Raw genomic sequence first — 26,033 nt, 5'->3', positions numbered from 1 at the left:
TAAGATATTTTTGTTGAAATCCGATGGCTCAGTGAGGCCTCCATAGCCAGCAATGACATTTCCTCTCCCAAGATCCATAAAGGTACTAAAAACATATTTAAATCAGTTCATGTGAGTACAGTGGTTCAATATTAATATTATAAAGCAACGAGAATATTTTTGGTGCGCCAAAAACAAAATAACGACTTATATAGTGATGGCCGATTTCAAAACACTGCTTCAGGAAGCTTCGGAGCGTTATGAATCAGCGTGTCGAATCCGCAGTTCGGAGCGCCAAAGTCACATGATTTCAACAGTTTGGCGGTTTGACACGCAATCCGAATCATGATTCGATACGCTGATTCATAGCGCTCCGAAGCTTCCTGAAGCAGTATTTTGAAATCGGCCATCACTATATAAGTCGTTATTTTGGGTTTTTTTGGCGCACCAAAAATATTCTCGTCGCTTTATAATATTAATATTGAACCACTGTACTCACATGAACTGATTTAAATATGTTTTTAGTACATTAATGGATCTTGAGAGAGGAAATGTCATTGCTGGCTATGGAGGCCTCACTGAGCCATCAGATTTCAACAAAAATATCTCAATTTGTGTTCCGAAGATGAACGAAGGTCTTACGGGTGTGGAACGGCATGAGGGTGAGTAATAAATGACATTATTTTCATTTTTGGATGAACTAACCCTTTAATGCACTTGGAAGGAAAACTTTTTTTTTTTTTTTTTCAAACAAACATTAAAAATAATTTAGTAAATTATTGAGGGATAAAACGTTATCACAATCAAAAAAGCTCTAAAACTTTTTCCTTTGGTAGGTCTGTGACTATTTAGAAACTGATCTTAATTTTATCTGTTAAAATACTTTCTACTATCCCAATTAAATATGCAGCAGGTATATGAAATAAATTCATAGTTGCAAAAAAAAAAAAAAAAAGGCCACGGAGGGATTCAAGGTAAAACCACCTTGAACAGCAAGTGGTTTCAAGGTTTAAATGAAGCGTCTAGTACTGACAGAGGATAATGCATCCATAAACCTCAAGGCAGTCATATTGGTGGAGTTGCGGAGTGAATAAAAATGTGCTAGACACTCAAATGGAAAACAACAAAGCACAGGCAGGAGAGATGAGGGGAACAGAAATGGATCATTGATGAGGGAAAGGAGCTCAAAAAGATATAAAATGGCAAATGGAAGTACATTCAATCAGGCTACGGCACAATCTGGCACTAGCGATACTGAGGAGTCATGGGGTCTGAGAGAAGTAACTAATACAGTAGAGAAAATTAAAAAAAGTTCCAACAGGGTGATAATGGATCTTTCTGGACTGAGAGTCACTTAAAAATTCAGTTCAAAGGTTGATGTTAAAAAAAATGTTCAAAAACTCCTTGACTTTGTGAAAAGGTCTGATTTCATCATCTTGGTTTTGTCATGTTGATTGTTTGAATGAAGATCTTGGAGTCTTTATTTAAAATTCAGAAATATGGTAATGACTCAAAAACATGGATGGATGGATGGATGGATGGATGACAATGTTCAAATCTTATTCTAAAGAATAAGTTCATATCTTATTCTAAAGAAGGTATTTGTGTCTTTTTTTTTTCCAGTTAAAATAGATCTAGTGTGATTTGTTTGCAGATGCTACTAGGTTTGAATTTGTAACAATGTAATGACATTTAGATACTTCAAGCATGTTTTGGCCAAATGTGTCAAACTGTATGTCAAATATAATTAGGTTGCATTTGAGCGAACTATAATTCAAAATTCAGAAGATGGAAGATATTTGGAGGTCTCAGAGCAAAGAGGGCTTCAGGGCACAGGCCAGCAGGTCCATTTACACATCTTCTGTAGCCTTGAGAAAAGAAGCCACAGGGTAAAACCTTAAAAAAAAAGCCTAGTGAGATCAGGAAAGAGCTGTTGGGTTCAACACAGAGATGTACAGTGTAGAAAAACAGCCGGGTCACCCGTGAAGTTCAGCCTGGAGTCTCATGTTAATGTTGAGTTGCAGCTGGGGTTGGCAGGTGAAGTTTCTTGACTGCCTTTATATATATATATATTTTTTTATAAAGGGCCAGCTAAGCACTGACAATCAGGTTGGAGCATTTGAGTAGCATACTAACAAAGAAAAAAAAAAAAAAAAAAAAAAAAATCGGTGACCTATTTCTCAACAAGATTCACTCCACAAAGCTGGGAATGTGATCTAGAGGCTCATTCATCATGATTAGTCCTATTATGTGCAGGCTGGGTCTGTTTTAAACAATATTTATCTAACTCTGGAAATTTTTGGAATGTTTCTAGACCATTGGGTCTTGATAATTTTGTATTTATCTTACGGCTTGACCAGGGTGAGTGCATTTATCTCTGCCAGTGGCTAACAGAATTTGTGTTCAGCCCAGCATTCATTGGGATGTGCAAGATATTTTAGAAGGACATTGAGAGTGTATTTAAAGTTAATGGGGGTTTGATTGACCCTTTTAAAAATTAATAAAGGCATTAGACTGAAATGCTGTGTTAAATGCTCTTTTCAGGTCTGCCAAACCTGTGCTTGCTGGGATTCAGGCTACAGTTTAAGGCTTTCAATTTGCCGGCAACACAAATTACACTATTGTTTTATTAAAAGGCCAGTGAGATACAAAGGTGCAATAAAAATAAATCATATATATAGTCCATAAAAAGTCCATACTGATTAGGCTACATCAGAGTTGGCAGAGAGAGTGTCTGTTTCACTTTAAAACACGAACTCTCTGTCATATTCTGTCATTGTACCTGAAGAGTGCGAGCCCTCCCGCCTCGCGCTGTTCCTGTCTGAACGGAACGTCGAAACATCCCACCCCTGTATGGCCAGATGATATGCAAACTATGTGTTCTCGGCTGGATAAAGCGTCTCGCTCATAAAGTTTTGATGGATGAGGACTGCAACAAAGTAAAGACGACTGCGGTGACGTACAGGAGTCGTACATTAAGCACGCGTGAGTCCGTTATATTGATCCGCAAACAAATCATGTATGACCGTTCTCGACGCACTGATCGCACATTGTATTTATGCACAGACACATTTCAGTACATTCACGTTGTTTTCACACACATTCAGGATAATGTTTGGATTTGTCCATTGTATGTTGCTGTGCACTTTAGTATATATGCAGGTCAAGGTGGTTGGTTTAGGTTTTTTTTTTTTTTTTGGCATCTCCATGTGGTCCTGTTCAGGATCGCAACTTATTGACTTGTCTAAAATGTAAGCAAGCTCTTTGCTGTTGCACATACAATACACTGTGAATTCTGAAACGTTTTTTGCTGTGTTTTTTTTTTATGGGTGTTTTGGTGTACAGAAATGTATGAATTATATGGACTCATAGCATTTGGTTATTTGGTGTTTTATTTATTTATTTATTTTTTATTTTTGAGAAGAAAAATTGCACATAATATTAATAATAATTTTAGAAATTATATGTTCATTATTCTTAGCTTAAGGGAAAACTGTTTTTCTCTCATTTTAATACAACATTTAATAGAATTTAATGAGGTTTATGTTTAAAATAAGAAGAAAATAATGTACAAATGGATTAAAAAATAATTTAAGAAAAAAGCAATTGCTTTTTAATTCAATCATATTTAGCAAGAAGCAAAACTGCACAAGATATTAAGACTTGTTTCAAGAAAATATATTTTGAATAAAGTTTATTATTCTTAGTTTAATAGCAAACTGTTTTATCTCATTTTAATAATATATTTAACAGAATTTAATGAGGTTTATGCTTAAAACATGAAAAAACTATTTACAAATTTGTTAAGAAATTAATCTCAGAAAACAAGTAGTAAAGAATTGCAATTAAATGCCAAATTAAATATTAAAATAATTAATAATTTAAAAATCGAATTAGTTTGTTCAGATAGTGTACTCGGGTAGTGTAAAATCCGGCATATCTACATTGGTTGCCATAGTGATGACTTCCACCAAAAGACATACAAAAGAAGCTGTCATTGTAGAAAGAGAAAACTTGGCACACTGTGTTCAAAACTGCTTGCTCGTTTGCTCATTCACTATTCGTTACAAAGAGAAGGGCACATGTGAGTATAAGAGTGATTTCAGTTGAAGATTTTTGTAAGTTTATAACATTATAGCTTTAGTCATACATCACTGTAGTCACGTCCAGAACAATGAAAACAACTTAACTTAAACAACGCTAAAACTGAAATCTGATCTGACTGTTCAAACTGAAACTATGCACTTTAATCTGATTTTAAACCACATATTGATTTGGTTTAGATGAGGTTTGTTAAAATCAGATTCTATGTGGCTTTTTGCTACAAACAATTAAACCGTTTTGAGTCAGATATGCCTAAAAGTAGAATTTTCTGAACAAAACCAAATTCTTTTGGTAGAAAGGACGAAATAAATTCAGTCAAATCTCTTCTCTGGCCTCTCTAGATGATATTTCAGCTAAATGTCATGTGAACGAGGAGTATGAGATATATATTGAATTTGTTGCACTCACGTCATTCCTCATACTTGATTCATACTTTGATCAAAAATAAGGCAATTCACATGCTAGACGGTGGATAATATATGTATTTTAGATTCCTCAGTCATTACTAAGGGGGAAAAAAAAGGGAAAAAAAAGAACATACAGAGTCTGTTTCTCTTGTCTCACACATCCTCAGAGGCCAGTTTGCAGTGTGCACTCCAGCATTAATCAGTCTGGAGGGGAATGTGTGTGTGTGTGTGTGTGTGTGTGTGTGTGTGTGTGTGTGTGTGTGTGTGTGTGTGTGTGCGTGCGTGCGCGCGCGCAAGGAGGAGCCGATAGATGTAATTGGCTCTAAGCTGATATTTCAGCACTACCTCATCTCACCTGAGGGAAGAGATCTCTCTCTGAAGCTTTCCTAAATGAACCTTAATACACACTCACTAAAATCCTTCAATCCCCAAAGAGCCACACACAGCATCTGGGCTCACGTTCACACACACACACACACACACACACACACACACACACACACACACACACACACACACACACACACGTTTGTTTTTGTGAATTGTGGGGACATTAATGGTTTTTATACTGTACAAACTTTACAGTATAAACAGTACACATTTTTACTTTCTCAAAAAAAAAAAAAAACTCATTCTGTATCATTTATAAGCCTTTTGAAAAATGGGGACATGGGGTAATGTCCTCATAAGTCACCCTCTCCTTGTAATACCTATGTCATAACCATGTTATTATACAAATTTGTGTTCTGATATGTCACAAAAACACACGCGCACACACTGTACATTTGTCACAAAAAAAGGAACAAATATATTCATTTCACATCAAACAATGACAGAAGCAGGATTTAAATAAATTATTTGTGAGTCTATATAAATATGTCACATTCTGACACAAGTAAGATTTATTGGTGTGTTTTAACGTGTAAATTTGTTTTTGAAAGAAATAGAATGAAATTGAATGGAAATTGCCCCGTTTTCCAGTAAAAATACCTAAACGTCTCTTAAAATGAGATAAATTTACTCGAGAAGCAACATAATATGAAATTGTATTATAATATTAAAATATATTATACTATATATTTTAATTGCATAATAATACAGATTATCTTGCATAGTAAAAGAATGCATAGAATATATTTTATCATTCACTTAAAACAATAAATATTATTAAGCGTTGTGTAAAATGAGACAAAAATTAAATTATCTCAAAAAAATTAAAAAGTCTTTTTATCTTACACAATTTTCTCTTAAAAAAAAAAAAAAAAAAAAAAAAAATGTATTTTTATGTTTAATGTATGTTTAGATATTCATGGAAGCCTAATTGTGAATTTTAATTATACAATTGTGACTTTCTTTCCTGAAAATTAACTTCAACTTTATTTATGTCCCCCAAGGGAAAATTGGTTTTATGGCAAGACAGACCATAAAATACAGAAAATACAAAATACAAAACCATAAAAATACATAAATACCACAAACAAAGTGGAATATAAAAAACATGAACTGAACAACACTACTGACCCTGCTAACCACCTACATTACCTAAATTTAGAAGGGAAAATGGCTGTGGGAATAAATTAGTATATATCTAAAAGGGGGGTGGGGGGGGCTTGGAGAAATTCTCTGGTTTAAAACAAAGCTGTATAAGCCCCAACCCTCAAAATCTGACTGGTTGATAGCAGAGTTGTTCCAATGTTGATTCAGGAATGAGTCTACATCACATTAATTGTTATATTATATTATTATCATCAGTGTGAGTGGCCGGTCAGAATTAACTAACAACCCACATCCCATGACTCACCACAGTAGGGTCCCTCGTCGGAGTGGTCCGCACAGTCTCTCCAACCATTACAGATTCGCTCTGGCGGGAGGCACACTGACGTGTCATTGCCGCAGGGAAACTTTGGTGGCTTACAGACGGACACTTCACAGCCCTCCTCATCTGATTGGTCCTCGCAGTCGATGTCTCCGTCGCACACCCAGTCCTTACTAACGCATTTCCCTACGGAGCAGAGAAAACAAATGCGTTACAAAGCAGAATTTTTTAACATCATTAACTCTCTGTGCGGTTGCTCTACAAAGCTATCTGCTTTCTGCACACTTTTTCTTTAACCAAAACACTTTTTTTCTAGCATATCAAGCATATAATTTCCCATAGGGCTACACACAGTTTCTAAGTGCTTTTTGGACCTTGCTGTTTGCCATATCATTAGTGATAATGAGGTACATAATCATTGTTATTTATTTATTTTTATGTTGAAAAAAGAATTATTTATGACAGAAGAATACAGTCAAGTGCTGTCTGAGAGTATGAGGAAAAAAAGTGATGTCAGAGTCACTTTTAGTGAAAGTGTTTGGGAAACTGACAGTTTAAAAGTTTAAAACAAGTTGAATTAAATTAAATGGTACACAAGTCATTGTTTACACTAGAATGAGAGCTCCGTAGCTACTATTTTTATATAGGCTATTTAAATTTAATTTAAAGAGAGACATGGATTTTCACACAGAATTCTTATCAGTTCTTTTTAATGGTCTACTGAGTAACCTAAGGTGTTTCGATTTATTTTTTGAGCATGTGAGACAAGTCATTAGCGATTCCCTCATTATCTTTCTAGACAAGTTCTTTAAGAAGGTGAAACAGGGTGATGAGTACATAAATTACTTTTCTGTATCCTTCAAGACAAAATAGTGTGTTCACGTTCATTAGACCTTCACCGAGACTTCGTTTAATCAGATTTTAATTCACTTTACTTTAGGTTTCACAAAAACTTTGTTTGGCTAAGTCTCTGTTTCACCTGAATTTCTCTCCTAACCAGGCTAGATGCAATTAAAAGACTAACATTAAAATCCCCTCCACATTTATGAGAGGTCCAAGCCACTAAAACATTTTGACAGTTGTTCTATAGTTTCTAGCTGTTCAGTTTGTCGCACTACAACCTGGGGACAAATTAGCATTTTCGCTAGTAGCTTGCCTCAGGAATTTCTGATGGGTTTTTTAGAGCAGCGGCTTTAGATTTACGAGTAAAATGAGGTTCGTGACTTCCACGTTTTTTTCCACAGCATAAATTACACATAATGACACCTCAAATGTAAAACCATTATATGCTTTAAGTTGCTAATGTAAACATGCTAACAAGTTGCTACAGAGTGCACTTAGTGAGAGCTGCTAGCACAATGAATAAGGAGCCGTTCACACAGGAGGTTTTCTGTAGGCCAGTGATAGGCTTATTATTAATGACATGGACATAAAACAAACACTTCCTGCTGAAAAAAACCTGCTTAAACCAGTCTTTGCTGGTGTTCAGCTGTCCTAGCTTGTCTAGCCAAATTTAAAGGGTTAGTTCACCCAAAAATGAAAATTCTGTCATTAAGTACTCACCCTCATGTCGTTCCACATCGTAAGACCTTCGTTCATCTTCGGAACACAAATTTACTGTAGATATTTTTGATGAAATCCAAGAGGTTTTTTTTATCCCTCATAGAAAGCAACGCAATTACCGCCAGAAAATTAGTAAAGACATTGTTAAAATAGTCAATGTGACTACAGTGGTTCAACCTTAATGTTATGAAGCGATGAGAATACTTTATAAGAATGACGGGGGAGAGACGAATTTGTTGAATCAAGTCGTTATTTTTGTTTTGTTTTTGCGCACAAGAAGTATTCTCGTCACTTCATAACATTAAGGTTGAACCACTGCAGTCATGTGGACTATTTTAATGATGTTGTTACTACTTTTCTGGACCTTAAATGATGGTAATTACATTGCTTTCTATGGGGGATAAAAAACCCTCTTGGATTTCATCAAAAATATCTTAATTTGTGTTCCGAAGATGAACGAAGGTCTTACAGGTTTGGAACGACATGAGGGTGAATACTTAATGACAGAAATTTCATTTTTGGGTGAACTAACCCTTTAATATATGAATACTTGACTAATTGCAATTAATTTGATTAATTCAACTGTATATTATGATATACATTTAATTACACATTTTATTGATTGACAGTCCTATTTATTATTATTATTATTATTATTATTATTATTATATTGTCACAAATTAAAGTAGGTCTTATTTTTTTTCCTCAAAAGTTCCTCCTGTAAGGAGCTGGCCACACTTTCCAACCTCAACATCACAGATCAATTCACACACATTTATGAACAAACACAAATACAATTCTACCTGAACCTGAACTCGCAAGGGTAATAAATTATTCTTGGTCTGCCTCAATCAGAACAAAATGATGCATCTTAAACATTATTAATTCAGTCTAGAGTGAAGCAAAGCAATAATCAATGGCCTTTTGGAAGCGACTTTCCACATCACAGTCCCATTTTCAGCAGAATAACGGTAATGCAATATCATCTGAATGAGTGCTGATTCATCATGCCACCCCAGGCCACAATCAATGATTAATGATCATATTTACGACTCTCTTCACCCAGAGATGACGTTATTGAGAATTTTCCAAAGGGTGAAACCTGATTATGTAATGTGATAATGTGATTATGTAATGGATGTTGCTTTCTACCTGAAACCTTGCAGGTGAACTTTGCCTTGGGGTCGCACATTCTCTTGGCTCCTTCGCAGGCGATTTCATCGCTTCCATCCTCGCAGTCTTTGTCTCCGTCACAGCGCCACATTTCGGGAACACAGGTGCCGTCGCCACGGCAATGAAACTCTTTCTCACTGCAGTCGTTAATGGCAGACAGCGCTGATGAAGGGAAAGAGTCTTGTTGATGAAAGTTTTTGTGGTTACGACAACTCATTTTAGTTTAATTGAAGGTGGAAGCAATTGTTTTAGGTCAGTGGTTCTGTGTGTTTGTGTTTTGTGTGATCGCGGGCACCTGTCCTGGAGCAGGTGGCATTCTCGTCGCTGAGGTCACCACAGTCATTGTCCCCGTCACACATCCAGTGCTCAGGGATGCACTTCCCACTGGAGCACTGAAACTGAGCTACCGAACAGGCGTGAACGCAGCCCACCTCATCACTGCCATCCCCGCAGTCATCCTCTAGAAAGACAAGGAGAGGAAGAGAGTGTGAGTGAGAAAGGATGGAAATAAGGAAGATATGGAAGGAAGGAAGATAGGGAAGCAAGGAAGGATGGAAGAAGGGATAGATGGATGAAGAAAGTAATCAAGAAGGAAGGAAGGCAATAAGGATGGGATGGATGGATGGATGGATGGATGGAAAGCAGCAATGACAAATAGATGGAAGCAAGGATGCAAGGAAGGCAGGAATTAAGGAAGATTAAATGGAAGGATAGATAGAAGGAAATAAGGAATGAAGCAAGGAAGGACAAAAGGATGGATGATTGGATGGATGGATGGATGGATGGATGGAAGGAGAAAGAATAAAAGAAGGAAAAGAAAACGAAAGAACGGAGTAGGTAATAGGAAAGTGAGAGAGGAAATAGAGTGGAGAGAGAGAAATAAAGTCAGTCAAACAGGAAGTTAAAAAACAAAACTTTTTTTTTTTTTTTTTTTTTTTAAACCTGGAAATAAAAGTTCTTGATTTTTTTTTTTTCTTTTCAAAAGAAAAAGGTGGCATAACAAATTCTATATATATATATATAAAAAGACTGCATGAGACAGATGAGATTCTGCAATGTCCATTCAGATCTTCACTAGCTTTAGCTCACCAGAATCGCAGTGCCATTTCACACTGATGCATTTCCCATTAATACAGCTGAACTGGGTCAGCGGTTCACAAGTCGGGAAATCTAAGGAGAACACAAGAAGAACAACAAAATCAAACAAAGAACTGCAAAAGGCATTCCCCTTTCTAACTTCACAAATCAATGTTATCCCAAGGCCAGCAGGAAATGTGAATCCAGCAATAAAAGCTTAACAACTTTTCACAACCAAGAATGGCAGAGAACAACAAACAGAGAGTTTGTTTCTGCTGAACTTTGCACCTTCTGTCTTGTGTCTCAGGAGACAGAAGCGCTAACCTGCCGCACGCACCGTTCAGTATATAACAACAGTGGCGTCTTTGTGGTTCAAAATTAAACATATATTAGAAAAGATGTTCACTGGGTTACTGACAAGAAATATACAGCAAACTGACACCGACTTGCAATACGAAGCGAGCGAGCAGCCGTGCGACGCCACGTGCTGCGAACTCCATGGCGAACGGGGCGACACTCGACATTTCTCAGACGCCGTGCAGTCGGCTTTCCCAATGCCAGCTTGATTTTGATTTAAGGAAGCCAAGCATAAACTTTAATTACTCTACGCAGCCCGCATGTGCATGAGAACCGAAGCAACCCTGGAACGGTACCCAAGGAAATTTAAACGGTAATAAGATGCGACGACTAACAGAGGAGAAAGCTTCAAATGCACACTTCATCCCTCTGAGGAACAGAGGTGGAGATATGCTGGTATTTCTCATCTCTCATTTACAAGAGCTGAACGGTGCTGTCAGAGACGACTCAAGCCGTCACAACGGGTTTACGGCGGGCCGCAGAACGCTGAAATGTTCAAGGCATGGTAATAAGGAGCATATTATCATGTAAAGTGATTCATCGTTTTTTTCCTCTATATAATTACAATTTCTTTGACTTATCTTTGTATTTATGTTGAGAAGATTCCAGAATGCCAATCATTCTGTACAATTTTCTGCATTAAGCAGAACAAATATAAAAAGTCCCAGCCTTTTGTGAGCAATCGGTACTGAATACAAGCAAATTAAAGCTAGTATACAGTCTAGATAGAATATTTAAGATGAGCTGATTTTAAGGTGTTTGAGGACAAATGCATGAAAAATGGAAGTGTAAAGACACATGGTGATTTTGCCCCTCTCAATGTGAGAAATATGTTGCCAGAGTAGTGTACTGCTGTATGTTGGAAAATATATGTTGGGAATATGAAATATGTTGGGAATAAGGTATTTTAGATAAACTTCTGATGACACATTTTCCACTGGGGTAAAAGCTGTTAAAAAAACATTATCTTTAGCCAACAGTTACAGCAGTAGCCTAAGTTTTTGATTTGAAATGCTTAATAAATGATTTTGATTTATTTACTTGCAGAGGCCGGATAATTTTGGCCCTGTAAAAGTCAATCTAGTTGTTTTAACCTCAACAGCATATACAATAGGGCTCGACAATAACACTTGTCAGTGGTGGATTTTTTTGAAGGGGCAAGTGAAAGAGAGCTTTACTTGCCCTACCGGACAAGGAGCCTAAATTAAAACATCAATAAAAAAAAACTAAAAAAAAACTAGGGAATCACCAAAACATGAGTGATTTTATTACAATTAGTGTAAGTGGTGATTGATAGTAGATAATAATATATGTATAATGTACTGATGTATGTAAAATGTACTCACATTTTAGACACAATATTGTTTCATTACTAAATGATTCAGCATTTTGAATGAACTAGTTGAGTCAAAGATTCAATGACCCATTCATAAACAACTGCCTCATTCTTGAATGAATACATATAATAGTGTTGTTTGTGTGTGTGTGTGTGTGTGTGTGTGTGTGTGTGTGTGCGTGCGTGTGTGTGTGTGTGCATCTCTACGTGTTTTGTACTCTTGTGTAATCCCAATAAAATGCATGTTTGAGCTGTTTTTACTAAAAGCAACTTGCACTAACATATCGTAAAATATGTCAATGCCATTGTTTTGTCTCAAGATGAACACCAGTGATGTTTTTTTTTTTCTCTCTAAGGCATTTTTACAAAAGCTATTTAAATATCCTAATATAGGATATTTAAATATAGGATATTTAAGTAGCTCACTTCACTGCATCTCTTATGCTCACTTAGGCTACATTTATTTGATCAAAAATACAGAAAAAAACATTGCCTCATGAATTTTTGAGAATTCCCTTTGGATATTTTCACAATGAAATACATTTTACTGTGACATTTCCTTGAGATACCATGTTAAATTAACTAAAATCTCCATTCATGTCTAATGGCTGCCACTCAGCAAAGAAAGTTTATAACTCTACTCACTCAGTGGACCATTTTAATTTCAGAATGCAGAAAATCATTCAATAAGTGTCACAGTTCAGATGTGATCATGACAACATCAAATGACCTTCACATTTAAAACAACAGCTCAAATCAAAGCAGTTTGGTGGGAACAGAGTGTGTGACCTCCACACATGAAAAACATCAAAAGATATCAAAGAGGCAACAACAGAGGAAATATGAAAACAGAACAGGCCTTTTTCTTTGTTTATGTGAAGATGCTACAACAAACACTTCAGATCTATGACATCGTTTTGTCTGGGCTCTCAGTAGTATGACTATTGTTGTTAAAAGCCTCAGGCCATCAGATAAAACTCAGCTCAAAACAGCACCTGACCTTAAATAACCCCTCTTCAGTTTTGAAAGACTACAATGGGGATCATTTATGAACAACAAAGGACGCATTTCTGTGTGAAACATTTGTAAAACTGTTGTTATGTTCAATTCAACTCTGTACATATAAACATAGAAGGTGGAATCTCACTTTTATAAAACTCTTAAGAAACCAAATGCAAGTGTCCAGTCTTTATGTGACTTTTGAAGTATATATCATGTTTCAATGCAAATACCCATTAATGGCATGCTTAAAGCATATAATAAGATAAAATACTGTATGGTTTGATAAAAAAGCCTTTAATTGAAGGATAAGGAGGCTTGACGATGAAAAAGCCCAGAAAAATTACGATAGCAAAGATAAAATATGGAAATACAGAGGGAAGAACTTCAAAGCGCTCTGCATGAGGAAGACTCACCACATGACAAAGACTCATCCGAATGATCCCCGCAGTCATCATCACGGTCACAGCGCCAGTTCTCCGGGATGCAGCGTCCATTCTCGCAGGGAAACTGGCCTGGCTGGCAGGTTTGGGCTGTGGGACGCATAAAACACGGATATTAAATCACACCTGAATGGATATGGATGTTCATTTAATCTTACTTCTGTATCTTGTACAAAACCCAAATAAGGTCATCTGAGTGTTATAAAAGTTTGTAGCCTTGAACAATTCACTTAAACATTAAAAATGTACTCAATAAAAGACTAAAACAATGATTTTAAAATGATATATAAATATGATATTTAAATGAAAATAAATCCTAGATTTTCAATCTCAGACTTTTGGACCCCGGTCTTTTTCTTCTGCCTTTGAAAACCATCTGGATTTGTTTTCACCTTTTCCAGGTCTGTATCCAGTCTGAGCCGTGATATTGAGTAATCGCCTTCAGAGATAAACCCTTAAGTCCATGACATCCAATATTACAGTTTGTGTCTTTCCTGAATGGGTGGAGTGTTCAAAATGTGTTTTGTATCAACATCTGGCGTCTGTGAACTGGAATTAACCATGTTATGAAGACACGGATACAGTAAATATGGAACTCAATGGGTAAGATCTCTCAGCGGGATTCAGAAGTTTTCTCTTAGAGTGTTAAACTGCAAGAAAACTTTGAAACTCCACATAGTAGATGCAAAAACATGGTGAATGTTAAGGTCTGACAAGTGTGTAGTTGAAACCGCATGAGGCGCATTTTGATAGTTATTGAACACAGCTTTAAAAAAGGCATCACAAAAGAACTTAAAAAGAATTGATCCATGGACAGTTTTGAAGGTCATAAATAACCGTTTTCCCTCATGGATATCTGAGGCCAACAGTGGGGACAGCATGAAAACTTAAATCAAGGATGTTCAGATTAGGTGAGAGTGTGTGGCCCTTGAAGCATGAATTTACTGAACAAAATCTTGGTCAAAATTTAACAAAGGACACTATAAGCAAGTTAGCAGTTGGTAATGCATTAGCAGAACCACCTATGGTCGGAGAAGGTAGAATGAAATCTAAAGCTTGACGCTTACGTTTTTTCCAACGAACACAAATGCGCTACATTGAAAAATTTAGGAGCATATTAAAAAACTTAAGGAAAAACACATTATTTGTGCCCTAAATAATGGGATACAAGGAGACAAGTCTCCTGAGATTTGAGATGGACTTTCACAGTCTATGTAAAAGATTCAGCTCAAACATCCCCCAAAATATCTACTTTTGAGTTTGATGTAAGAATAAATGTAATAGGAAAAGAAAATTTAATTTTCATATTTGGGTAAACTATACTTTTAATCAATTATGAAAACCATAAATTGAAGAGTCCCTGCATTTTTCCAGCATTCCAGCATGTTGCTGTAAAAGGACTGCAGGTGTTTCAATAACCTTTGAAGGTCAGGTTGTGCTGGTTTATGAAGCTTTGAACGAGGGAAGTAAACTGGAACGTACAGCTGAACAGGTGCAGATTTTAATTCTGACAGAGTAACAGACCAGAAGTTTGGTTGTTTACAGATTTTTATGCATATTGCTGTAGAAATAGTAACGAACTAAAATAGATGTATGTGATATGAATGAATGATGTGTCAGTTGGCAAGAAAAGCTAGTTTGTTATGGTTTAGCTATGCCTAAAGTTTGTTTTGGGTCTCATTTCTACCATTTTTTCCCCTTAAAATTCACTTTTTTGGTAGGTGTGTTTTGAACCCTGCTAATGAGTACGTTTCCATCGGAGTGTCATCTTGGGAGTCTTCAGCTTGCCAAAAAGTCTTGATCTTAATGATCTAACTGAGGTGACGGCCTTCAGTGTGTGCGAAATGTGCGAAACCTTTCTATTTTATTTATTATTATTTCTTTCTTTCAGCCTATAAGCCTTGCTATTCCAGGCAATTTAATTATAGCAGGAGTTGCGCTTTTTTCCCTTCACTTTGCAGACTATTAATTAGTTCCCTCAAGATGCCATTTTGAAATTCCAGATTTGAAAGCGACCTTGTACTGAAGGCACCTTTGAAGACAGAATAGAGTTCAAATCATGAAAATAATCAAGAAAAGTGAGCATTTACAATGTACCCTTTTTTTTAAAAATATAATTTCGAGTAATAATGTCAAGTCTCTCATGACAACAAGTTTGGGAACTAATTGGTTGCATGTTAATTAGCAGTTCTTAAGATAAAGGATTTCTTGCATCTTGTTTCGAAAGGAAAGTGGCATTTTTTGCCACAAAGCCACAAAAGAATAAACAATATTAAAATGTTCTATTCTCCATCTCAGGCCCTGTTTACGCTAGTGTGTTTTCGTTTTAAAACGCATAACTTTTGCTATGGTTACACCTGTCGTTTACACTACTCCGGCGTTTTCGATCCTCGAAAATGGAAAATCTTCAAAAAAACGCTGTAGACGCCAGGGTTGCGGACCAAAACTTTTGAAAATGATGCCGTGGCTGCCCACGTTCGTTCTGCTTATCCTTGACCACTGTGTAAACAATAACATGGAGACTGAACTGCAATCTTTGCTGGCTTTGTTGTCATTTTTAGCAGCCATTGTGCAGTTAAACTCTACATTTTTTTATACTGCAGCTGCCTACATGCGCAACTGTTTACACTTGTACGCGCATGCCCAGTGTGCATGAACGGTCATGTGACATGCGTTTTCGGTCATGTAGAGTAGACGGAGATCGTTTCTAAAACGCTGTGGAAACACCAGTGTAGACGAGGGTTGTTTTCATTTTAAAATGCCATTTTAAAACAAAAATGCACTAGTGTGAATGGGGCCTCGATCTCATTACCAGGAAATATTATGCATAATAATATTAATAATAATAGGCATAGTATATATAATAGTATTCTATTTACAATCATAATATTTAACTTCTGTCTTAAAAAGCCGCAGGAATTTACTCACACCAAAAATCTTGAATTTCCTTCAACAGATAATACGACTGTAAATTACAAGCTGGCATGAACTCTCCTTCCACCTTTACTACTCTTCCAAACAGTTGTCATTGATTTTCTCCAAATTCTCCATTTAAAGATTAGATTAGAAAATTGTATTACCCACAAAGCAGAACTTTGTCTCTAGGCTATCTAAATTAAATCGACCGATGCCTGTTGGCAAAATGTGTGAAATTTGTCTCCAGCCCTTTTATCAAGTGTTACAATACATCTCCAACAACACATTGTGGCTTAAACGCAGCATCTTTACTGGCATATTGATGTTTCGGATTACGGATTTATCCTGATGTCAGGAAACCCTAACCCACTCCCCCAGGGGAGGCTTGTACCGGGGATGTCTTCTAGAGATTTAGACTGCAGGATATACTTCTATCTAAAAGTAAATTAGACACTGGCTGGACCCTTCCAGGAGGCGTAAACTTGACCGGATCGGTCATTCGCAACCGCCGACCCAACGCAAGATGCGGAAACTCTCACTGAGGACTCAAGCTCACTGGGTCGAAACAGATGTGTGTCATGTGTAAATCCCACCAAGTGCATGATGAATTATGAGGGCGAACCTAGTTTCATTTCACTCACAGACCGGAGGGAACGTGTGACACGTGGGCCTGTACCGGCGGGAAATTATACAGGGGTGTCATGTAAGACTTCTCCTCCTCTCAAAGCAACATATTCTCCAATGGCGCTAGCTTTGAGCGTGCATAGCCTACAGCGAGCAATGTGTCTCCCAGCGGTGGGGCCGGTTGGCGAGGTTGTTTCGGATGGTTGGGCGCGTATACGGGGCCCTCCATGTAGGACAGGGCTCCAGAGTGAAGCTCACCTGAGCAGGTGCGGTTGGACTCATCCTCGTTGCTGCCACAGTCGTCTGTGCCGTCACACAACCATCTCTTTGGGATACAGCGGTTGTTCAAGCATTTAAATTGGTCCGCTGGGCAGCTGCGATTAGCTGAGGAGAAACAAACGGCCTGTCAATTGGTAACACTTCTGAGGAATGTTTATTTGTATCTCTTAATCATCACTGTATTATATGTTTTGCTCCACACAATTAAAACTACAGAGCTTTGATCATAAAACTAGCATTTAAATATCATCTCATTAAGACATATTATTGGGAGATATAGAATGACAATTGATATTTACATGCATTTTCTGTAAGTAGTCTGCTGTATTGTTCGAAAGATCTCATTGATTTACTTTTTGGTCATATAAATATAAGCATCTGCACCAAATTTTAACTTTTTGCTCAGTTTGGTCCTCTGAATAATAAAAAAAGAGGTGTTTTTTTTTTTTTTTCCTTCTCGAGTATGAGCTCCATATCCTCCTATATCATAATATGAGCATTAAAAGCCTGATGTATCAAATATGATACCCAACACAAAACAGCAATAAAAACTTTTCAGCTTTATTTGCATACTAAAATGTTTACTTTTGCATACTGCATCATTTTACATTTCACTATTTTTATAATATAGTATACTGTTTACAGTACGCACAACAAAATATGTAGTAGACGGTACTATAGTTTCCCATTGCAGACACAGCCTTTGTTTCTGTGCGTATGTGGTTAGATTACAAAAATGAGAGAAGACCTACAGCAGAGGTGCGGATCTTCATCACTGCCGTCTGAGCAGTCATCATCCCCATCGCACTTCCACGAGAGCTGAATGCAACGCTGGTTCTGGCACTGAAACTCTGCTGGGCCACAGCGTTTTGGCGTAATGACCTCTGAGGGGGCTATAAAGGGCAGGAACAAGATGTTAGAGAAAGAACACACACACTCTCTGTCTCTTCTCTCAGTCTCTCTCTCTCTCACACATACACACACACCACGGTTGAGAATGCATTTTAAAATTTCAAAATTTTAACTGAGGTTGTAAAATAGATGATGCTATCACAATTGAAATATGAATGCAACTTAATTATATTGGAAGTCTAAAGTGTATATTTTATAATCCATATAAACTGCTGTAGTTTATTATTTTATTTTATTTTATCATTTATTTTATTTTATCATTTATTTTATTTTATCATTTATTTTATTTTATTTTATTTTATTTTATAGTCCAAAATATCTGAGACCACTAGTAAAAATGTTTCCATTTAATTTTCTAATTATTTCTAATTAAATGCAAAATAATTATTTCACAAATGATATTATCAGCATAACATACTTTAGTTTTTGTTAGTATTTACCCCATAAAATAGTGCAATAGCTAAATGTCTTATTTTTTTTATCTTTGTTTTATAAAAATATTTATTTTGATATTAAGTGTTAACAACAAAATCTGTTTTAATAATGAACTTGAATATCACTGTAATTAGTGAAAATTAGTTATGTAATTATTTGTTTTGGCTAACACTTTATTTCCTTGATACATATACTTACTGTATTAGTAACAGTAAATTACGCATAATTACATGCACTGCTTATAGGGGGTACGCACCAGTATGCAGTACCGGCACTTCTATATTTTAAGCTGTAGCATACCCTCACTTTTTCTTGCGTACCAGCACTTCTCACATGTTGCCGGTACCAGGGGCATCACTAGGCCCTTTTTCTAATCACCTCAGTCCCCTTTAAACCTCATATGAAAACAGAAACAAAATATTATTTTGTAATAACAAATCATGAAATTATTTTTTCACAGTGCAGTGACAGACAGCACTCAGTCAATGCACTGATTTAAACTGCTTATCAGAGTGAATGACAGAGACAGAGAAACATCATGCAGTTATTTTGTTCTACTAAATAATGACCCAGCAGCTAATTGTGACATTTATAGCCTCAGAGTAAAGGGATTTGTGGTTTTTGATGTCACTATGAATTATAGAAGTGGCAAATTAATAGATTCATGTTCTGTTATTTTTTTATTTATTTTTTTTTTTAAATAGAAAACAAAAATAGGAAAGGTTTAATATACAGTAGGGAAGATTAAACATTTAGCCAATCTAGATAATACAGTAATACAAGGTTTGTCTATATTCTAAATTAATGAATATGATCTGGTTATTGATTTCATTTCAAATCATTTTAACTATAGTTAAAATGATTTGAAATGAAATCAATATTCAGGGATTGACTTGATAGGTAGTGCAGAACCTATTGTATGAATTGTTCCTGCCTACCCTAGTACACAAACAATATATTAAATGTGTTTTTTTTTTTTTTTATCATTTCCATAATTCCACTTCCTGTTATTCCGATTTAACTTCCCATGTAGAATAGCCAAAATTCCAACTGAATTTGAAAGTTAGCCAATTCTTTAGTTCTGAATTATGTTTAAATTATGTATAAAAGTTACTTATAATGACACATAAAATAAAAAGTTAGCAAAACAAGATGTTATTTATGCAGTATAATGAATCCACATGAGTTTACAATGGATCTAAAGCCAAACCACATGCAAACACAAAGACGGTTGCAGCCAAACCGCAGGTTGAGCCGAGGCATTTACATCCCCCACTGGAACTGGAAATCAATGGACATATTCAGCTTAAAACAGACATATCTGATTTGCAGTCATATTTCACACAAACGCCACCATTATTGACTAGTCTGTGGGTGCCAACGCAAAATCTGCATATTCTGTTCAACCACATGCTCAGCGGCATCATTATGATGATTAAAAAAACAAAAAAACAAATGTAAATCTCAAAATAACAATCAATTACATCAGCTCTAATCGGACATGATGCAACAAGTTTTTAGTGGCCAGTAATATTTGTGACTCATATTGTGCAAATTATTGTTCATATATCACATTGTGCCTGGTTAATGGTAACGTTTTTCCAGAAGACTAATGGAAGCTTACATGAACAGGTGATGTTATCTTTCTCCAGATGTTGGCCATCTGCGCAAGTGCACACACGTCCTGCAGGCGTGGCGAGGCACAGAGCCGAGGGGCTGCAGCCACCGTGATTCACAGAACATTGGTTATTACCTACGGGAAAACACAAAGAAAGATAAATGTGATATTTAATGCAGTTTGGAGACATTATACACAAGTGAAGATGTCAAATAAACCATATTTTCTGTATTCCAAAGCAGCTACTTTGAAACTCCAATGTGCAAGGACACACTCTTTTACTTGAACCTTCTGAATGAACTAAAATGATTTGAACATGTTACATGTTTGATAATCACATTGGCTCGCTAAATTGTAGAATATTTTTTTTAGCACTTTATTACTCTACAAAGTTCACAAGAAACAAGATTTTGAGTGCTAAACTAAATGCGTTACCACAGACTTCAACTAACTGCATGTCCAAGCACTCCAAATGAACTATCAAATGCTTTTTCCAATGCAAATAGCACTCCCAGTTAAGCACAGAAACCAGAAGGGACATAAAACGACATGCTCAGAGTTTCTTATCTAATGAACATTGATCTTTCGCCATTAAAATCAATGATACAGGCATATCTGGCATAGACTCCCAGTGAAGATGACATCAATTGGACGCTATGGACCATGTGTCCACTGAATCATCTGCAGAGATTAATCTAGATTAAAGCAGATCACGTTAATTGAACACAGTGCTTTTCACTTTAGATGCCAAAATTTGTGCACACTAGGTATGAAAAGGTCTTTTTTGGCTTCAGAATGCATTTATAGAAAAAGGCAAAACAGTTCAGACATCTATATCATTTCCTCAGGCCAACAATAAACATTTTATGTGAATACGAGATTTTAAACTGAAACCACTGTCCATTTCATAGAAAAGCAGTTCTGAGCAAATGATACCCAACTCGCTCTCAATTGTCAACTCAGGCCAAAAAAAAAAAAAAGTCATAGCGAGTTAATGTAGCATAACGTGACAACAGCTCTAACTTTACTCCTGAACAGAGCTTAGCGAAGCTCGTAAAATGATAAATAGTGAACATTATACCATTTGCTTTTTCTGAAATGCTTGTAAGATGCACTTAGCATGATAAGTCAACATTACCTTATACAGTGCCACTTGAAAGTTTGTGAACCCCTTGCAGAATCTGTGAAAATGTGAAAAATTAAAAAAAAAAAAAAATAAGAGAGATCATACAAAATGCATATTATTTTTTATTTAGTACTGTCCTGATTAAGATATTTTACATAAAAGATGTTTACATATAATTCACAAGACCAAAAAAAATAGCTGAATTTATTAAAATGACCCCATTCAAAAGTTTGTGAACCATTGATTCCTAATACTGGGTGTGGTTACCTGGATGATCTACGACTGTTTTTTTGTTTTGTGACGGTTGTTCATGAGTCCCTTGTTTGTTCTGAGCAGTTAAACTGAGCTCTGTTTTTCAGAAAAAATCTCCAGGTCCTGCAGATTCTTCAGATTTCAAGCATTTTTTTGCAAATTTGAACCCTTTCCAGCAGTGACTGTATGATTTTGAGATCCATCTTTTCACACTAAGGACAACTGAGGGACTCTAACACAACTATTAAAAAAAGTTCAAACATTCACTGATGCTCCAGAAGGAAACGCGGTGCATTAAGAGCCGGGAGGGTGAAAACTTTTTGAATTTGAAGATCAAGGTAAATTGTACTTAATTTGTCTCCGGGAAACATGTAGGTATCTTCTGTTGCTTCCAAAATGCAGTACTAAATGAAGAAAATTGATATTTAAACAAAATAAGAAAAATTTGGACATCTTCATCCTGTTCAAAAGTTTTCACCCCTGACTCTTAATGCACCGTGTTTCCTATTGGAGCATCAGTGAATGTTTGAACCTTTTTTTAATAGTTGTGTTTGAGTCCCTCAGTTGTCCTCAGTGTGAAAAAATGGATCTCAAAATCATACAGTCGCTGCTGGAAAGGGTTCAAATATGCAAAAGATGCTGGAAATCTGAAGAATCTGCAGGGCCTGGAGGATTTTTCTGAAGAACAGAGCTCAGTTTAAGTGCTCAGAGCAAACAATGGACTCATGAACAACCATCACAAAAAAAAAAAAAAAAAAAAAAAAAACAGTCGTAGATCATCCAGGTAACCACACACAATATTAAGAATCAGTGGTTCACAAACTTTTGAACGGGGTCATTTTAATAAATTCAGCTATTTTTTGTCTTGTGAATTATATGTAAACATCTTTTATGTAAAATATCTTAATCAGGACAGTATTAAATAAAAAAATAACATGCATTTTGTATTATCTCTTTTATTTTGTTAAAAAAAAAATTACATTTTCACAGATTCTGCAAGGGGTTCACAAACTTTCAAGTGGCACTGTATATTCAGTGACATCTCAGGAAACAGTTAATGAGTGCATGCTAATTATGGTAGCACATTATATTACAGTCATGTTCCCCATGTACATACTATGTATTTATTATAGTAATTGCAATTACTGGGTAATAACTAAGTACTAACCCTGAACCTATCCCTAAACCTAACCTTAACCTATGTAATTACCTTATATTACCCAGTACTTTCTTATGTAAGTACACTGTAAATACATGTAAGTGCACGTACTGTAAAATAAAGTGCAACCCTAATAATCATATCCAAAATACATACAGATGTAGTACAAGGACTGGTACAACAGGCAGACATGGTTAGATAAGTTTGGATCTGAGATATTTTATAAACAAAGGCCCACAATTCCCGCTAAAAGCTAAATGCTCTGCCAGGTTATTATATATTCAGCACAGTTGAGTTCACAGGTGCCGCAATGGTGCACAGAACATCTGGACAAAATCAGTAGTGTAAACATGATTTTCAAGCTGCTTGTTAAGAACAAAAGAATATGAATTACAACCATCGACCACCTTGGAAAAGTTTGCAATGCCTTCACTACTCATAGAAGTCCGATTTGGATACCCTTTTTGAGACCTATATGCAGATAAATCTCTTTGTTTGGCAAGGAAATTGCACACTTGAAGATGCTGTTAAAACAGACAGAATTCATCAATACTCACCTGCTTGGTCGTTGAAGTTTGAGAATGATTTAAGCCTGATTTATATTTCCAATGCTGAGTTATATTTACATTCATACTGTACCTAAGATGGCTTGGTAATTTCTGTCCTGCCATTGGCTGGTTGTCGTTAAGAATGACATATAGTATCTCTACCAGAGGCAACATATGAGTAACTCTACAGGAGCCATCACAGCGATTAACCTTCAGCAAAAGTCGAAGACAGAAACAAACATTCATCATCACCCTCAGTCACCTTACTAGCTCCAATGACGCATACAACTAGGAGGTCAGTTTTGATCAATGTCCTTTTAGCCAGTTAAGAACGAGTTAAGGCACCAAATAAAGTACAACGTTTACATGAAACAAAACACGTGCAATAAAAGTCATCATCAACTGGAGCAATTCTGTCTTAGGCTACATCTACATTAATCCAGGTACATCTGAAAACGTTTTCCAAAAGTTTCTAGAATGTCAGAAAATGCTGAAATCATCTTATTGTGCAATGTGCAAAATGGAATAAAAGCTCGGTACAAAGAGACAAGACATAATAAAGATCTCATGCTTTTTTACTGGCACAATCATCTTATTAGCAAAATATCTTACCACTTACTGGTGCGATCAGTACAAAAAAAAAAAAAAAAACTAAACAAATGTCATGGTTTTCAAATGCTGTCTCAGTGTTGACGGAAAGCCAAAGCGTGGACAAAAGGATGTGTTTTCATGTACACTTAGCCTTAGTTAATATCCCCATAATTGACCTATTGGTAAGCATGTTAGCAGAGTTAAAAGCATTGTTGCTTCGACATACTTTAGAACAAATGTATACATCCTTGTTGATCTTCTAGATGTTAAAGCAGACATTTTGCTCTGTCTTAATTGGGTTTAGGAAATGAAATAAAATAGATTCCATTTCCCATTCTCTCAGGATACCTGAAATCAGTGTTACAAGTACCCCAGACACATCTTTTTACCATTTTTGCAGCATAAGCACCATCAAACCGATGAGAGCTTCGGATCTTCCAATGTTCCTCTATGGTGCTGAAACCTAAAGATGTCTGATTTTCGGTCCCCGTACTCAACTGCCATTGGCTCATCTGCATTAGGGGGGAGGGGCTTACCATTAGGTCAACTGTGATGTACATATTTCTGCATGATAGAGCGATGAAGAAAAATTTCACTACGCTGTGTATAGATGACAAAAAAAAAAAAAAAAAAAGCTGCCCAGTTCTTGAGAATAATTGCTTGTCGCTGAAGACAAAAGGGGATCTGGATCCAGAACCTCAGAAGGACAAATCATACAAATTTCCTGCAAATGCCTTCAAATTAGCCTTTAAAATATGAGAGAAGTTAGGCTTATTTGATCCAGGCCCCAAAAATGCTTGGATCATGAAGTCTTAAGGTTAAAATTACCATTAAGTATCCTACTCGGGGAATATCCGTTGCATAGCATTTATTCAAATTCAGGGACTTGCCAGTGTGGCATTAGTTTCTAGAATGTTCAGCTGTTTAAAAGGTGAACGCATGTGGGGAGATATATTTCATTTTCATATATCGTACAGCATAGCACGAGTGTGCCAAAACAGGGTTAGGCCTCTGGGCAAAGCTATGGAACGGTAATATATAAAGACTCAGACCACCCCTCAGAAGTTGGAAGGTTTAAATCTTAGAGCTTCTGGAAGACAGTCAAACTCTAGAAAGCAAAGTAAACTTCTATATTACTGCAGCCTTTGGCAAGACTTCAAGAATTCATTACGGCTTAAAATCTATAGCATACATATTCATATTTACCTTTCTGGCTCTGCGGGTCATACACCTGAATCCCGAAGAGAGGTGGTCTTTCTGCCCGCATTAGTGCAACATCATTAGATGACAAATCCAGCCGGAATATTGAGGCATTCATGTAATCCGTCCAGAATATGTAATTCTGGTAATGCGCAATCCCAAATGGGTGATTCAACTCTTTCCCGCTGTACACCACCTGTGAAAAGTAGAACACGTTTGTGAGTCACAGAGAAATATTGAGATGAACAGAGAGTGGAACGGTGTCTGAGAACTAAAGAACTGACTCACTCATTTACTAACCGTTCTGTGGCTGCCGTTGAGGTAGATTTTCTCTATGTGGTCATAGTAGGCGTCACACCAGTACATGATGCTGGAGGAATGGTCCAGGGTGAGGCCATTGGGCCACAGCATGTTGGACGTGACGAAGATCTGGCGGTGAGATCCATCCATCCAGGCCTTCTCTATCCGTCCTCTGCTGTCAATTAACTCATCCTCCTCCCAGTCTGTCCAATACATCCATCTAAGGAACCCAGTGAGAAATGACATATTTAGGGTCATAAAATCCTGCTGAACATGACCAGCTTAGACCGGCATCAATTTCCATGCTGCTCTAGATTGTTTAAAGTGGATTTTTATAAATGCCACAAACCAAAACAAATACTTCTGAGTAGCTCTCTGGGAAAAGTCTTTATTACTCCCTGTTGAAAAATCCAGCTGCTAGATGTGTTTTGGAACATTGTATCTGGTTTCTAGCTGGTAGACCATCTTGGACTAGCAAAAAACTAGCTAGCAGCTGGTTGTACCAGTTCAAGGTAGTAAAGTTGTTTCTGGAATGCTGACTAGGTTGGACCAGCAAATTACTGGTTTGGACCACTTAAAGTCCCATTGAAGTGCCTTGAAACATACAGCGTTATTCAATGTGTTGACATTAATTTCCTCTGAAACAGGAAGACAGGGCAGGACATATCGAACAGCTCCTCCCCTTTTTTTGAAAATAGCCAATAGCGCTTTGTTTATATCACATCTCATCTAGAGCCGCTGGGCTTGGTAAAGCCGCACTTGACAGTTTATGACAGCCACAGTCTAATAAATTCACCTTTAGATGTAATATGAAACTGT

General features: G+C 36.5%; 1 protein-coding gene across 4 annotated transcripts in view; it reads right to left on the bottom strand.

The window, feature by feature from the left end:
* The window catches only part of lrp1ba (low density lipoprotein receptor-related protein 1Ba), a 275,419-nt gene that overhangs the window by 161,916 nt on the left and 87,470 nt on the right, over nucleotides 1-26,033 (bottom strand). For 3 of the 4 annotated variants that reach the window (XM_051907800.1, XM_051907801.1, XM_051907803.1), the window contains exons 13-22: nucleotides 25,215-25,434; nucleotides 24,921-25,110; nucleotides 20,045-20,173; nucleotides 17,826-17,966; nucleotides 17,053-17,178; nucleotides 13,228-13,344; nucleotides 10,132-10,212; nucleotides 9,338-9,502; nucleotides 9,022-9,204; nucleotides 6,292-6,492 (exon numbers count right to left, since the gene is read on the bottom strand). In XM_051907800.1, the coding sequence (XP_051763760.1) occupies nucleotides 6,292-6,492; nucleotides 9,022-9,204; nucleotides 9,338-9,502; nucleotides 10,132-10,212; nucleotides 13,228-13,344; nucleotides 17,053-17,178; nucleotides 17,826-17,966; nucleotides 20,045-20,173; nucleotides 24,921-25,110; nucleotides 25,215-25,434 (1,553 nt within the window). The remainder of the gene's footprint in view (nucleotides 1-6,291; nucleotides 6,493-9,021; nucleotides 9,205-9,337; nucleotides 9,503-10,131; nucleotides 10,213-13,227; nucleotides 13,345-17,052; nucleotides 17,179-17,825; nucleotides 17,967-20,044; nucleotides 20,174-24,920; nucleotides 25,111-25,214; nucleotides 25,435-26,033) is intronic. The other variant, XM_051907802.1, reaches the window with a different exon arrangement.

This window comes from Ctenopharyngodon idella, chromosome 10, assembly GCF_019924925.1.
Source record: "Ctenopharyngodon idella isolate HZGC_01 chromosome 10, HZGC01, whole genome shotgun sequence".
NCBI classification, from domain to species: Eukaryota; Metazoa; Chordata; class Actinopteri; order Cypriniformes; family Xenocyprididae; genus Ctenopharyngodon; species Ctenopharyngodon idella.
The sequence above is the reverse complement of the archived record's forward strand: the minus strand, read 5'-3'. Positions and strand labels throughout refer to the sequence as shown.